General features: G+C 39.2%; 1 protein-coding gene and 1 long non-coding RNA gene across 2 annotated transcripts in view; both read left to right on the forward strand.

The window, feature by feature from the left end:
- DOCK4 (dedicator of cytokinesis 4) overlaps positions 1-2845 on the forward strand; it is a 472974-nt gene extending 470129 nt beyond the window's left edge. The window contains exon 53 of the mRNA XM_031665939.1: positions 197-2845. Coding sequence (XP_031521799.1) covers positions 197-661 — 465 coding nt within the window. The 3' untranslated portion in view covers positions 662-2845. The remainder of the gene's footprint in view (positions 1-196) is intronic.
- Positions 2846-10689: 7844 nt separating this feature from the next.
- Positions 10690-14343, forward strand: LOC103883172. The gene is made up of 3 exons (XR_645309.4): positions 10690-11374; positions 13199-13426; positions 14068-14343. It is a non-coding gene; the product is annotated as an uncharacterized LOC103883172 (long non-coding RNA).
- Positions 14344-16910: the final 2567 nt, after the last annotated feature.

Raw genomic sequence — 16910 nt, forward strand, 5'->3', positions numbered from 1 at the left:
ATAAGGACACCAGTCAGCTTGGATTAGGATGCACCGTAATGACCTTTTACCTTAATCACCTCCTTAAAGGCTGCATCTCCTGATGCAGCTGGCTTTGGGGGTTCCGGGGGCCTCCGCATGGGGGCGCGCATTTCAGCGCATCTGCGTTCACGACTCACTACTGTGTCTCCCTCTCGTTTCCTTCTCCCCGGAGCAGGGCTCTGTGCAGTCTTTTACCCCCTCTCCGGTGGAGTACCACTCACCAGGACTCATCTCCAACTCCCCCGTCTTGTCGGGCAGCTACAGCAGTGGGATTTCTTCTCTCAGCCGGTGCAGCACGTCGGAAACCTCAGGCTTTGAAAATCAGGTGAACGAACAGTCAGTCCCCCTGCCGGTGCCGGTGCCAGTCCCGGTGCCTGTGCCTGTGCCTGTGCCGAGCTACGGCGGGGAGGAGCCGGTGCGCAAGGAGAGCAAGACCCCGCCCCCGTACAGCGTCTACGAGCGGACTCTGCGGCGCCCAGTCCCGCTACCTCACAGCCTCTCCATCCCCGTCACGCCCGAGCCGCCCGCGCTGCCCCCCAAGCCTTTGGCAGCGCGATCCAGCCACCTGGAGAATGGGGCCCGGAGGACTGACCCCGGCCCGCGGCCCAGGCCCCTGCCGCGCAAGGTCTCTCAGTTATAAGTCACTTTTCTATGTACCTGCGATGCATTCTTTGCCCGTTTACAAAATAAGAAGTATGATGAGAAGACATTTAGTGTAGGCACTTTAATAACTTACTCAGATCCTTCGATGAATGGAATTAAAACTTGCTTATTAATATCATGTTGCACAATATTAAAAGTTGCTGATCTAAAACGCCAGATGTTAAATGAAATATGGCTGAATTTCATTAAAACGTTTCTCATTTGAAAGTGGTAAATAGTGATAAAGACTCCTTTTGTACCTTTTTATGTTCACTTTTTTTTATATAGTTTAATCTTAAAACCAATACGATATTGTCAGACAATACAATGTGTGACAATGTTGTATCCTTTTTACTGAATACTTGATACTTGGAGAAAGCTTATTAAGTCAGTGTACATCCTAACACAGTGGTCCTTATTTTAGAAGACTTCTGTAAATAAGGCAAGGGTTTTGGCTCTTCCCCTGAGCAGATTATCAGTGCAGATCATCAGAATTAAAGTTCAAGCAGGTGAGCAAGACAGTATACTTAAAGGGTTGCAAGGATTGGGACTGGAAATTGTTTTGTTCTTGAAACAAAATGCTTCTTTAAGGTTGCTTTTGCTGTTTGACTGCTGTCTACATTCTTAAAATGCTATTTCGCGAATTGGTTGCTAAATCCCTTACTACCCTGACACCATGGTATCTACTGTATTTCTTTTCAAGGTGCAATTTGCTTCAGAGTTCCAATCAGCTAGATGAAGCAAGAGACTCCAGAAGAAATGTTTACTTGAATTTTGCGCTTCCTTTCTTGTTTCCTATAAAAAATTTGTCATTGAACAAGAGCAAGTGCTCAAGTGTTAAAGAGGCACAAATGACTGTGCCCCATTAGCAAGAATTCAGGAATCAATACAGGACAGTATTAAATTAATAGCTTAAGTGAAGAAAAAAAAACTTAGTGAAAATGTATTAGCATGATTAAATGGCAAAAGGACTTATCAAAGGCAAGGGCATTAACTTTCAATCCTGCACAAAATAAAAAATTCCTCACGACTCTCCACTTTTACCAGTGGAGTTTGTCTTAGCTGACCTGTCGTCTTTCTGTTGAAGGAGGGTTGCTGTAGACTTCTCTAGCTTGAATATTGCAACATAGCATCTTAGATCTAGGTAGGGATGCTAATGCCACAGTTGTAGAAGTGTGAAAAAAGCACCTTGTCTGTAGTAATGTATTTTATATCTTTGTTTTTTCTTTTACTGACTGTTTATAACACTCAATTGACAATAGATATGAACTGTATTTTAAATCATACTGTTAAATATTTTCCCTCTTTTGTTGGGAAGCTCATTTTAGTTTAACCATGTTTATTTCGTTGGTAGCTTACCTGGAAGGCAGTGACCACTTTTTTATATTCTCTTAATGAAACCATTCAGCAGGTATATGCTGTTGAGGCTGGTTATAGAGGTTTTCTATAATAAATGTTCAAGTATTTTTGTATATAACTGGTTAATTTTAATAAGAGATACCATTATGTGTAAAAAAAAAAGTAAAAATAAAAGCAAACAGTTGTTGATGCAGTATGATTGTTATAATTATGCCAAATACTTTATGTATGGAAAAAGAATATTTGTACATATGTGCTTTTAACAATTCTGCCATATTGACTTTACAATTTTGAATGTCGGAAAAATTAATATATGTTAAATATTTATGTTTAGTGAAAGTGTTCATAATTGAGAAAAGGAACATATGCATTTTAGCTTTGTATCTTGCAAGTTTTGCAGTCAGAAATTTTTTCAACTAGCTTTTGCTTTTGATAACACTGTGTCTGTAACCACATTCATATATATACACATATATATGTGAAGCTCCATATTTCTGTTGCTTTAAAGAAGTAAAAACTTCCATTTAAATAAGATGACATGCATAAGATAACAAAGCTTCCTTGATTTCCTTTTCCTGTGTAATTTAATAGATTTGTTGACTAGTGCTTGGGCACAGTATAAATCAGTGTTATTTGCTCTTGGAGCCATTTTTTAAAAAAAAATTTGGCAATGAGCAGTTGAATTTATCTTGAATTTATCATGTGTGTGTATTTCTGAAGCAGCTACATAGCAGAACATTTTAAGAGATTCTGTTAGCCCACATGTTCATGTTGGTTGCTGCTGAATGGTAAATATTAAATAAAATTACCAGATTAATCTTAATATTTCTGTCTTTACTCCTATCATCAGCATGTCTTTACTTGGAATAGAAGCGACTCTTGATCTTATTATAGTGAGATTTCTAGCCTTCTGTTTTAGATAGATCCTGTTTGTGTTGTCGTGCCCAGATAGATGCATTTCACACTCACTACAGCTCACTTACGCCGTAGGAAACAATCACTGGAAAGGTAACAAACAATATGGGTTAATATCCCATAGAGAAGGTAGCATTTACCTGGTTGGCTGACCATTCATTGGCCCTAACCAGAGCCAACTTAAGTCAAACCATCAAAATTTGTTTGCATCAGAAAACTTGACATAAAACAGATAATTCCAAGCATATAAGGGCATGGTTAAATGCTGCTTTTGACAGCTGTGGTAAAAATCTATCTGCATGCCAACTCTTCTCCCTGGTTTTCATAAAATAATAGAAAATATACATTCAGTATACACTGAAAACCCCATTGACTATAAGATTTCTATTAATAAAGCCTGGCTTTTAACTTGGTGAAATGTATCAATATTGTATTAGGTTTAAGACATTTATGTAACTCAGTGCCAAGAAAACCATTGTCTACAGCTTCAGCCTCATTGAATACAAAAACCCATTTAAAGGCCATTGTCAGCTGGGTGCAGTGGCTCACGCCTGTAATCCCAGCACTTCGGGAGGCCGAGGCTGGTGGATCACTTTAAGTCAGGAGTTCAAGACCAGCCTGACCAACATGGTGAAACCCCATCTCTACTAAAAATACAAAAATTAGCTGGGTGTGGTGGCAGGTGCCTGTAATCCCAGCTACTCAGGAGGCTGAGGCAGGAGAATCACTTGAACCCAGGAGGCAGAGGTTGCAGTGAACTGAGATCATGCCACTGCACTCCAGCCTGGGTGACAGAGTGAGACTCTTGTCTCAAAAACACAAAAAATAAAGGCCATTGTCAGTGTCTTTCTGATTGTTTCTCAACATTATCTAAGTGACTTTGGAATATTTTTGGGTTATTTACATTACAACTGAGCCCATCAGTTTTGGACTCTACAAGCATAATTACAATAGGAAGAGCTCAGTTTCCTACATAAGTAGGTTTCTCCCTGGATTGTTACTAACTGTTCTACAAAACACAACAAAGAGAACAACAAGTTGCGTAGCTTTGCCTTTGTTTTATCTGTGCACATCGAAAGGTGGTTTGTACTGAAATGAATTCTTATTTATTAAAGTAAGCCCAGCCCTCATTATGTAAGAATACCATACAATCCTCGTGCTTTGGGAGGCTGAGGCGGGCAGATCACGAGGTCAAGAGATCAAGACCATCCTGGCCAACATGATGAAACCCCATATCTACTAAAAATACAAAAATTAGGTGGGCATGGTGGCACATGCCTGTTGTCCTAGTTACTCAGGAGGCTGAGGCAGGAGAATCACTTGAACCCGGGAGGAGGAGGTTGCAGTGAGCTGAGATTGCACCACTGCACTCCAACCTGGCGACAGAGTGAGATTCCGTCTGAACAACAACAACAAAACGAATACCAGAAAAATAGGTTGGAAAATGTAGCAAAATACCAATCCCCAAACATAACTATTAATATTTTTACATATTCCTTTTGCCTTTTTCTACACATATATATTACATAGTTTTTCTAAATTGTTAACTGCTAGTTCCTCAAAGACACAGTCATCAACACAATCTATTGACGATACAGGGCTGAGTTCATTGCTCCCTACCGTAAGGGAGAGAAACCCACCTCAGCAGAGCTTTGGTAGTGTCTTATGGCAAAGGGTAAGATCAGATTTTGTTGAAATTCTGGAGTTTTGTTTAAGGTGGATCTTTTAATGAGCAGGCCTTGAGTAGGATTGGGTAAAAATCACAGTATAATTGTTTAGGATGAATACAAACAGCCAGGCAAGGATTTTAAGTGAGGGGGTTCAGAGAGTCTTATGTCAGTTTTAGTGCCACCAGCAATATATTTTTGTGGCAAGTTTTTCAAGACTGGATATCAATGTGTGTTTACTTATTTAATATGTTGGTGGGGGGAGGGAGGGGAATACTGCTACCTTACCTAAAGTTTGAGGAAAGGTTAATAAGTCAGTGAAGTATTTTATTTATAGAATCTTGTGCTAAGGATATTGATATCCTGATGAAGTGAAAAGGGAAGATGAAAAGAAAAGTAACAGGCATTATATTTAGGACGGCACCTACTAAAACACTTCATTCCGGAGAAGAGATTGGTAAGACATTTTAGATTTTCTATTTGTGTAGAATACTAGAAAATTCCCAAAATTCTGAACCCATGTACCACTTTACTTATCCAGTGTTTACCTCTGTCATTCACAACCAATTAAGGAGCCAAAAGCCTAGAAGTGAGGATGATGATCTGAACAGCCACACTAAACAGCCCAGTCTGCTCACAGAATGAACAGTCTCCATCCAAGAAGATGAAGCTGATGAAGTGCTCATTGTGTTTGAATCTTGCTAAAGGGAGACATACCTTTTTGTAAGAGTTAAGGGATGGATGAGATAGGTACCTAGAAAGCTGTGCAAGTAGAAAAAGCTAATAACTCCAGAAAGAACCAAAACCTTTTACACAAGAAAGCAAATGTAACTATAATATACTATATGAGTTAGCTATTTATCATATTTACATAGTTATGGAAATACAAAACATAATTGGTCTAGCCCCAAATTATTGTACAATTATATTGGAAGCATGAGGGTAAAGGAATTCATGTATGTGGAGAATAAAATAAATTCTCATGTTCCATAAAGGGATATTAGCAGATAATGCATAAAACTTAATGACAATCAAAAAGTATCAACAAAAGATAACTTTTTTATTTAGAGATAAAAGGTAAACATTAAGAAATAATTTTTAAAATTGAAAATAGTTGTCTCTGAGAAGTGAAAATGGCCGGTGACTGGGATGTTGCAAGGGGCTATTTTATGCAGTGGCTTTATAGAACTATATGCAAGTATGATGACGCATTTTAAGAGATTGACAAAGAATTATACAATATTTGAATGCCACTACACTGGTTTCACTTCTCGTATTTTTTTCTCCTTTATATAAAAGAGCAAATCTGGATCTGGGCCTCTTTGAAAAGGACATCCGGAGTTTGCAACCAGGTGTCTACTGAAAGGCATAGGTGTGGCAGGTAGGAGGAGATGAAAGTGGAGGAGTTTCTGGATGCATATGAAACTCCTACTAGAGCAGAAGTGAGTAGCAGTGAGACCAGCTACTTTTAATCCTGTACGTTTGTGAAGGGTTTAACAGTCAAGCTCCTCTTCTTTAGTAGCAGCAGTAAGGAGCCAAGAGAAACAATTTTTATACAGACTTCTAAAAGGAATTTTACAGGTATTATTAACAGTTTACAAGTCCCTTTTGTGTCAATCATGTAAATTTTCTCATTCAGATAAAAGCACAGGAAGGTCTTGATATGTCTTAGTGCATTACAACAGTTAACAGTCCCAGGTTATTTCCAAAGGGGAAAAACACTAGTAATTGCATGGTGAGTGTTAAGAGGGCTTGGGTCTATAATGAAGAAATTCGGCAAGGATGTCCTATCACACCCATTCTCCCTCCCCTCACTCTCTACATGGGACTACCTCAGCCTCCTGCCTCAGCACTCACAATGTATCCAAATCCTTGATCATCTAAACCCAGAGAAAGAGGCTCTTCTCTTCAGAGTTAAGCTCTCTACCCATGCGTTGATCCCGTCTCATTTGGCCGCCTCCTTGAGGAGAGCTGACTGTGACCTTCGAGCATATTTAATTGATCCCGTCTCATTTGGCCGCCTCCTTGAGGAGAGCTGACTGTGACCTTCGAGCATATTTATCTAGCTAACGCAATGGCTAGGCCTGAAGACAAGAACAAATGTAACATTTACCAACCTCAGACAATAGGGAAACTTTCTTCTTTCTTTCCTTTGTATTCCTGGTTAGGCAACTTTTTAAGCTTAAGAATTTATAAAAAGCAGACAGAATTAGCTCTATTAAATTTCAAAACTTCTCTAAGATAACCAAAATAAAAGAACAGGACCAAAAAAAAAAAAAAACACACACAATTGGAGTAAATATAACAATGTTAATGTCTTCATTCACCCAAATTGATTTAAAAATATGCTATTAAGATACACAGTATTGCAAAAGGGAGAAAATATTTTGATAATTTATAAAAGATGAACCAGAAACAAATATATGGAAAAATAACCATTCTACTAATCAGAAAAAAAACTATAGTCAAATAACATGTGTTATTAAATTAGCATATTAAATTATAATTAAATTAGCTAAATGTATTTTTTTTCTTTTTTTTCTTTTTTTTTTTTAAGACGGAGTCTTGCACTGTGGCCCAGGCTGGAGTGCAGTGGCCCAATCTCAGCTCACTGCAAGCTCTGCCTCCCAGGTTAATGCCATTCTCCTGCCTCAGCCTCCTGAGTAGCTGGGACTAGCCACCATGCCCAGCTAATTTTTTGTATTTTTAGTAGAGACAGCGTTTCATCATGTTAGCCAGGATGGTCTCGATCTCCTGACCTTGTGATCCACCCGCCTTATCCTCCCAAAGTGCTGGGATTACAGGCGTGAGCCACTGCACCAGGCCACAAAATGTACTATTAAATTAGCTAAATGTACCCAATTGTAGAAAAAATATTGTGAAAGTTGTACTAATTGATATAGCTGGTAGCACTAAATTAGGATAGCTTTTTCAGAACAAAATGTGGCAATATGGATCAAGAGTCTAAAAAACAGTTATGTCCTTTGAGCCATATAACTCCATTACTGTAAACCTATGCCAAGAAAATATTTCCAAAATGGAACATGAGTATTAGGATAAACAATAGGCAAAAAAATCAAATCATAGAAATGTTAGTCATAAGTTCTAGGAGCCTTTGGGCAGAGACTATGGGGTTTTCTAGATATAGAATCATATTGTCTATGAGGACAGATAGTTTGACTTACTCTCTTCCTATCTGGATGCCTTTTATTTCTTTCTCTTGCCCAATTGCTCTGGCTAAGACTTCCAGAACTGTGTTGAATAGGAGTGGTGAGAGTGGACATCTTTGTCTTGTTCTAGTTCACAAGGGGAATGCTTCTAGCTTTTGCCTAGTCAGCATGGTGTCAGCTGTGGGTTTGTCATAGATGGATCTTATTATTTTGAAGTGTGTTCCTTCAATGCCTAGTTCATTGAGGGTTTTTAACATGAAGGGATGTTGAATTTTATCAAAAGCCTTTTCTGCATCTATTGAGATAATCATGTGGTCTTTGTTTTTACCTCTGTTTATATAATGAATCACATTTATTAGTTTGTATATGTTGAACCAACCTTGTATCCCAGGAATAAAGCCTACTTGATAGTGGTGGATTCGCCTTTTGATGTGCTGCTGGATTTAATTTGCTTGTACTTTGTTCATCAGGAGTCTATGTTCATCGGAGATATTGACCTGAAGGTTTTTTTCATTGTATCTCTGCTAGGTTTTGATATTAGAATGATTCTGGCCTCATAGATTGTTAGGGAGGAGTCCCTCCTCCCAAATTTTTTGGACTTATTTCAGTAGGAATGGTATCAGCTCTTCTTTATGTTTTGAAGAATTTTGCTGTGAATATATCTGGTTATCTGGCCCTCCATCCCAGGCCTTTTTCTAGTTGGTAGGTTTTTTGTTACTTATGCAATTTTGGAACTCATCATTGGTCTGTTCAGGATTTCAGTTTCTTTCTAGTTCAATCTTGGAATGTTGTATGTTTCCAGGAATTTGTCAATTTATTCTAGGTTTTCTAATTTGTATGCATAGAGGTGTTCATAATAGTCTCTGAGGGATTTTTGTTATTTCTATGAGATCAGTGGTAATGTCACCTTTGTCACTTTTTGTTGTGTTTTATTTGGGTCTTCTCTCTTTTTAGTAATCTAGCTAGAAGTCTATTGTTCTTATTTATTATTTCAAAAAACTTTGGGTTTTGTTGATCTTTTGTATGGATTTTCGCATCTCAATTTCACTCACTTCAGTTTCAACTTTGGTCAAGTTCCAGGATACAAAAATTAATGTACAAAAATTCATAGCATTTCTATACTCCAATAATGTCCAAGCTGAGCGCAAACTCAATAATGCAGTCCCATTCACAATAGCCACAAAAAGAATAAAATACCTAGCAATACAGCTAACAAGGGAGGTGAAAGATGTCTGCAGTGAGAATTACAAAACACTGCTAAAGAAATCAGAGATTATACAAATAGAAAAACATTCCATGTATATAGATAGGAATAGTCAGTATTGTTAAAATGGCCATATTGCCCAAAGCAATTTACAGTTTCAATGCTATTTCTATCAAACTACCAATGACATTTTTTGCAGAATTAGGAAAAACTATTCTAAAGTTCATAATAAACTATAAGAGCCAAAATAGCCAAAGTAATCCTATGCAGAAAGAACACAGCTGTAGGCATCATACTTCCTGACTTCAAACTGTACCACAAAGCTACAGTAATACAAACAACATGGTACTGTAGAAAAACAGACCAATGGAACAGGTTAGAGAACCAGAAAATAAAGCCACACACCTACAACCATCTTGTCTTTGACAAAGTCAACAATAACAAGCAATGGGGAAAGTATTCCCTATTTAATAAATGGTGCTGGGATAACTGACTAGTCATATGCAAAAGATTGAAACTGGATCCCTTCCTGTGATCATATACAGAAATCAACTCAAGATGGATTCAAGACTTAAATATAAGACCTAAAACTATCAAAACCCTAGGGAAAAAATGTAGGAAATACCACTCTGGTATAGGCTTTGGCAAAGATTTCATGATGCAGCTTCCAAAAACAATTCCAATAAAAACAAAGACAAGTGGGACCTAATTAAACTAAAGAACTTCTGCACAGCAAGAGAAACTCTCATCAGAGTAAACAGAATGGGAAAATTTTTGCAGACTATGTACTTCAAAGTTATAATATCAAGAATCTATAAGGAACTTAGATAAACAAGGAAAAAGCAAACCACCTCAATAAAAAGTAGGCAAAGGACATGAACAGATACGTCTTAAAGACATACATGTGGCCAAGAAGCATATGAAAAAATGCTCAACATCACTAATCATTAGAGAAATGCAAATCAAAACCACAATGAGATACCATCTCACACCAGTCAGAATGGCCATTAAAAACACAAACTAACAGAGGTTGGTGAGGTTGCAGAGAAAAGGGAATGCTTAAACACTGCTGGTGGGATTAGTTCAGCCACTCTGGAAAGCAGTTTGGAGACTTCTCAAATAACTTGAAATAGAACTACCAGTGACCCAGCAATCCTATCACTGGGTGTATACCCAAAGGAATATAAATTGTTCCACCACAAACACACATGCACTTGTTATGTTCATTGCAACGTTATTCACAATATCAGAGATCTGAAATCAACCTAGATGCCCATCAGTGGTGGATTGGATATAGAAAATGTGGTATAAATGCACCATGGAATACTACGCAGCCATAAAAATTAACAAAATCTTGTTCTTTGCAGCAACTGGAGACCATTATCCTAAGCGAATTAATGCAAGAACAGAAAACCAAATACCACATGTTCTCACTTACATGTGAGTGGGAGCTAAACATTGAGTGCACATAGACACAAAGAGGTTAACAACAGGCTGGGTGCAGTGGCTTACACCTGTAATCCCAGTACTTTGGGAGGCCGAGGTGGGTGGATCACCTGAGGTCAGGAGTTCAGGACCAGCCTGGCCAACATGGTGTAACCCTGTCTCTACCAAGAACACAAAAATTAGCCAGGGGTGGTGGTGCATGCCTATAATCCCAGCTACTTGGGAGACTGAGGCAGGAGAATTGCTTGAAACTGGAAGGCAGAAGCTATAGTGAGCCAAGATCATGCCATTGCACTCCAGCCTGGGCAACAAGAGCAAAACTCTGTCTCACAAACAAAAAAATCAAAGGGGAACAATAGACAATGGTGCCCACTTGATGGTGGAGGGGTGGAAAGTAGATAAGGGTTAAAAAAAATTATTGGGTACTATGCTCACTACCTGGATGACAAAATCATTTGTACACTAAACTCCAGCAATACGTTTACCCATGTAACAAACCCGCACATATACCCCCTGAACCTAAAATAAAAGTTGAAAAAAAAGAAATGTCATATAAAGATGGTTCCATAAAATATGATACAATCAATGAAATGGGATATAACAGTATTTTAAAGAATGTTTTTGAAGACTGCTAACAAGGAGGAAAAACTAATACATGAAATGAAATAAAGCAAGATTTAAAGTACATGTATGCTATGATTATGGCCACATTTTTTAAATTGCATGCTTAAAAAACTGATAATGTGAAATTATGGGTGATCATTTCTTTATTTTGAATTTTCCAGATTTTCAGCCAAATAACTATCAGTTTTATAATTTACCTTCCCCAAAAAACATCGCAATGGAAATGGAGAGACAAGTAGACCAAGGAACCACCAAGTGAAAGCACTGCCCAGAAACAGGAAAATCCTGGGCAAAAATAAGCAGGAGCGGCCTCAGGAGTGAAATAGGTGAGTTCCAGCAGAACCCCAGTGCTGGGTACACTTGGCCAATCTCCTCAGATGTTGTGTGAACTGGGTGGGCTGATCCTGCTACTTCCCTTCTCTCACACTCAGCAATGGTAAAACCCCCTAAGAAAGAGGTATAATCAGGATATCTAGGATATAATTTAAAGGAGAGGACTGGGGAGAAATACAGGTAAGAGGTAAGAAAACGGATGTTGGCCCATAGTGGAATCAGAGCTCTGTGGGGTCAGAGGAAAAGAATAGCAGGAGGAAGAAAAAGATGAGAGTAAGCAAGGGAAGCTACGTGCCTGGGGAGGAGAGCAGGAGGAGAATGTGCCTGAGAACAGACTGGAAACAGAAAGGCAGTGCTTTAAGGCAGCAGTGCCCAATCTTTTAGGCACCAGGGACCAGTTTTGTGGAAGACAATTTCTCCACAGACAGGGTAGGGAGATAGCTTCAGGATAAAACTGTTCTAGCCCAGATCATCAGCCATTAGATTTTTTTTTTTTCTTTTAGGACAGAGTCTCACTCTGTCACCCAGGCTGGAGTGCAGTGGCACGATCTCTGCTCACTGCAGCCTCTGCCTCCTGGGTTAAAGCAATTTTCACACCTCAGCCTCCCAAGTATCTGGGACTACAGGAGCCCACCACCATGCTCACCTAATTTTTGTATTTTTAGTAGAGACGGGGTTTCACCATGCTGGCCAGGATGGTCTTGAATTCCTGACCTCAGGTGATCTGCCTGCCTTGGCTTCCCAAAGTGCTGGGATTACAGGTGTGAACCACTGCACCCAGCCTAAGATTCTTATTACGGAGCACGCAACCTAGATCCCTCACATGCGCAGTTCACCGCAGGGGTCATGCTTCTGTGAGAATCTAATGCCACAGCTGGTCTGACAGGAAGCAGAGCTCAGGCAATAATGCTCTCTGGCCTAGTCACTCAACTCCTGCTGTGTGGCCTAGGTTCCTAACAGGCCAAGGACCAGTACCATGGCCTAGGGGTTGAGGAACCCTGCTTTAAGGGCTATGTTTGGGAAACATGGAAAACATACTGTTATACACTAAAGGAATGTTTCCCAAATGCCAGTCTTGCCCTATTATGAAGTTTTCACAAATTTTTTGTAAAATAAGAAAAAATAAGAGCAACATGATAGGGATATATATGCTGTCTTAAATTCTCAATTGTCCCAAGTTGAGAACTTCTCTTCAGTCTACCTTTCTAGGACGTTACAATATCCTCTGCTTTTGAACTGTTAGTGATGGTACATGAGAGGATTTTTTCCCAATATCTTTACTTGTACAATTAAAAGTTAACAAACTACAGCTGTCTCATTTTTTTTTTCACTGTACTACTTCCTGAAATCTCAGCCTGGGAAGCAAGGGAAGGAGAGTAGAAGTAGAAGCCCAACTCTCCAAATAGAGAGTGGTGTGGGAGAAGACCTAGGGCCTAGGGCATCCATTACTCTAAATAAAGTAAGATGGAACATTTGCAGAGACTATTTTTAATACTTTTCTCTGCAAGAGTCAAAACATTTTATAGAAATAAGCTGATTAGTTATCACCTTGGCCTCAAGTATTTCATGGGATATATTTTTCTTGTGGTGATTTTACATCATTTAGTAAGTTTGAACCTGTTTTAATTCTTCTCCATCTCATCATGCTCAGCTGTGATTGTAGACTTTTTAGGCTAAGAGCCTGGGGTTCATCTTGAACTGTGAGCCTCGAGTGCTTGATTGCTACAGAACTCAAGTCAGAAGTCTTTGAGCAACCCTGGTGTGTGGGTAATGTCTCCAGACACTAATTTCCTTTTCCCCTATATTCCTGTTACTAGCTTTTAAAGAAAATTCCACCATCCTTTAAAGTTGGTGGGAAGCTGTGTGTCATTCAGAAAACTTCTTCAAACCAGATATACAAAATATTAGTGATACAGTGCTGAAAAGAACTCCTGGGTGGCAATAGCGAATGTGCATTTTCTTGAGGTGCTGAAATGGCCTTTGACCTTCCACGTTACTCCTAGAAATGCCCACCAGCTGCCACAGCCAAGACCATCCTGCCACCGGTGAGTGATGCTGAGCAGAGGAAAGTCACCTTCAACTCTGTTTTACAAGTGTCCTGCAAGCAGCTGATTCTCTTAGCTGGCCCTTTATCAGAGGCTGAAAACATTAGCAGAATGAGCCCCCTGTCCCTCCTTCTAACAGTTTTATGATCAAGACTAGATTCATCTGGGTGACTAAAGCATTTATTGAGGGCTTACCAAGAGCACACAGTTACAGGCATTCATAGAAGTATAATGGTTGCCATTTTCCAGGAATTTCCTCTTAATTGTGAAAAATGGAGACAAGTATATTATCTAGTGATATATGTATATTAATATCACAGATATGTCTCTATTTATTAATCACCAAATGAGTGACAGAGCTCATAAAGGTTGACTTCACATAATGTGTACCCATTTAACACATAGTCTCAAACACTCTGCTTTATCATGCTGTTGGGCTGATTTATTCTCTTGACAATAGTAGAACAAAGTTTGGTGCTGATGATCCTGAAGTCCTATTTTATGTTTCCCTGTTCTTAGAGAACAGCAGTCAGCCAGATGGCATGAATCTCTGACATGCTTGACTCTGACATGAGGCAGTGATACTTAAAGTGTAGTCCTAGGGACATAGCAACTAACACAACAATGTTTCCGCCTTGCAGGTGGCTCCAGACTAATGGGAAGGAAGAGAAACAGACCAGCATCTAAATACAGAGTGATTCTTCTATTAGGCAAAATATCTCCCAACACCATCTAAAATTCTCCTTGACCCAGAAATTCTACCTCTAAGAGTTGATTGTAAGAAAATATCCTTATCAAATACACATACAAATATTTATGCATAATCATCGCAATGTAGATTATAATAATGAAACTTTGTAATATTCTAAGTTACTAAGAATGGAGAATGGCTTTAATAAAATATCCATACAATGTAATGCTGCTCAGTAGCTATTAAAAATTATGACGTAGATGTCTTTTTGTGTCGTGAAAAGCTATTTATAATGCTATCTGAAAAATTTATGCTATAAAACAGTATTTGTCAACCCACTATCAAAGAATTATATATATACTTAGAAATATATACTAGAATATATACCAAAACTTAGTATTGTTAAATCTAGATAGAAAATTATAGGGGTTTTTGGGGGTTCTGTTTTTGTTTTTGAGACAGTTTCGCTCTTGTCGCCCAGGCTTGAATACAGTGGCATGATCTTGGTTCACTGCAATCTCCGCCTCCCGGGTTCAAGCGATTATCCTGCCTCAGTATCTTGAGTATCTGGGATTACAGGCATGCACCACTCCGGCTAATTTTTGTGTTTTTAGTAGAGACGGGGTTTTACCATGTTGGTCAGGCTGGTCTCGAACTCTTGACCTCAGCACAGTGCCCGGCCAGTTTCAATTTTTCTATAGTTAATTTGTGTAAAGAAATAAACAGCTTAATAGATGAATAAATGATACAGGCATGATAGAGACTAGAAAAGAATCATGAGGAGGATGCTATTGTAACGCCAAGGCATTTAACCTAGAATAGAGTGTTATAAGGTGAAGTGGGGGTAGAGAAGGCAGCACAGAGGTGGCAGCCTTTTATGAAAGACTTTGACCAATCAGGAATGACAAGACATGGAAAAGACATCTCAGGAAGAGATACCTGCATAAGCAGAGACCTGGAAGATAGTAGTATGTAAGGGAGAGAAAGAGGGTTTTGATTGCAGAAGCATCAAGTGGCAAACAGAGAAGAGATAGAGCTGGAGAGGTTAGGGAAAGACCCAGTTATGAAGGGCATGATATGCCAGGGAGTTTGAACTTTTTTCCTAGTGGTGATAAGGAGCCCCTAAAGGATTTTAAGAATGGAGGAAAGACTTGTCAGGCTTATGTTTTAGTATTGCTATGCAAGATTACTCATAGGTGATGAGGGTGGACTGGGAGAAGCAAAGAACGGAAGAGGCAGGAAGACCAGCAAGAGGCTCCTACAGGTCTTCAGTAAGGAGAATCTTACTAAAGGCAGAGAAGCAGAGAGGACAAATAAGAGATCTGCAATAGAAATAATAGGATGTGTCTGGGAGAGAAATAGTCGGCCTGTAGAGTAGATGGAGATGTTCCTGAGGATGCAAATGGGATTCAGGGTACAGGAAAGAGATTGGTCTTAAACAGGAAGAGGGATGCCTCTTTCTCTGGAGCTCTTGGTGTTGAATACAGATCAACAGTTTTAGAGATACGGTGACCCTGTTTTATTCATGTAGCAGGAAGAGAATTATTTGCTGAGAGTAAGTGAACTGGTAAAGGGGGCCTGAGGAGAGTTGTGAAGGTTGGGCCACACTTGTTGGAGCTAATGATGTCTAAACATATGTAAGAATTCCTGGGCCATGTGGAAGGCCAGCTGAGATTAGAGATCATGAATCTGTGATAGCACCATTTGGTGTGATTTTGCGACTTTCTCCAACAGCATTCAGTGGCCAAACTCTAGCTTCCAGGAAGGCAGAATGAAGGTTGCCTTCATCTTGGTTCAAAACTTTGGGGCTCTGATAGACTTGGAGGAACGTGACTGGAGGTTTGGATAAGGGCAGATGTGGAAGGATAAAGGGATATGGAAGGAGGGAGAGCTGGAAGGAGGAAGTGATGAGCCAAGGGTAGAATGTTACATATCGTCATTTTGGAGTAGTTCTGGGTGATCGGTAGTCCAGACAATGCCATGGAAATGAGTAGCTGATGTTGAGGGGAGGTGAAAGTTGGAAATCAGAACACAGGGCAGCAAATGACTATAATGTTTGTTGTAAGGTAACTTGCTATAATGGCCTTTGATGTACTTTTCTTTGGAATACAGGTACTTTTTATCTTACCTGTTTTATTACTTGCAATTTTCTACACTACAATATTCTATTGCTTATGTACTTAAAGACTTTTGATGTTTTTGTTGTTGGTGGTCAAAATACTCAATTGTTGCTTATTCTGTAGAGTCAGAATCTATAGGAAAAAAAAAAAGAAAAGTGAAGTAAGGTCCCCTGGCTCACTCACTGACCCACAGTGTAAAGTAGTCTTCTTCAGACCTTAGCCTTCATTTGGGAGGCTTCAGTTCAAGGCCTTTGTAGATTTCATCACAGGACCCTTGTTTGGCATGGCTCAAAAGCTTTTCTTCAATAGAAAGGAACCGAATTTACAAACATTGCTGTCTCCAAAGAACTGAAAGTGAATCAGATAAACTGTGATTGACTCAAGCCCATGGTGGGACAACCTCTGAGATAGCTTTCCTCATCCACTGGTCCTAAGTGGGCCCTTCCGTTTATTTTTAAGTCTCTATATAGCAGCTTGCCATTCTTTCTACCATTTTTTAATCCTGCTTTTTCTTCACGTTCCAGCACTTTTTCACTGACATCACTCCACATATAACAAGAAAAAAAATGACATTTCATTAAAAACTGCAATGAGAAGATGAAAATGTTTCTTTTCTCTCCCTAGTTTAAAAAAAAAAAAAAAAGTACCAGGGAGGCTTAGTTTCACCATCTTG

Source organism: Papio anubis, chromosome 4 (genome assembly GCF_008728515.1).
Source record: "Papio anubis isolate 15944 chromosome 4, Panubis1.0, whole genome shotgun sequence".
In the NCBI taxonomy this organism is placed as follows: Eukaryota; Metazoa; Chordata; class Mammalia; order Primates; family Cercopithecidae; genus Papio; species Papio anubis.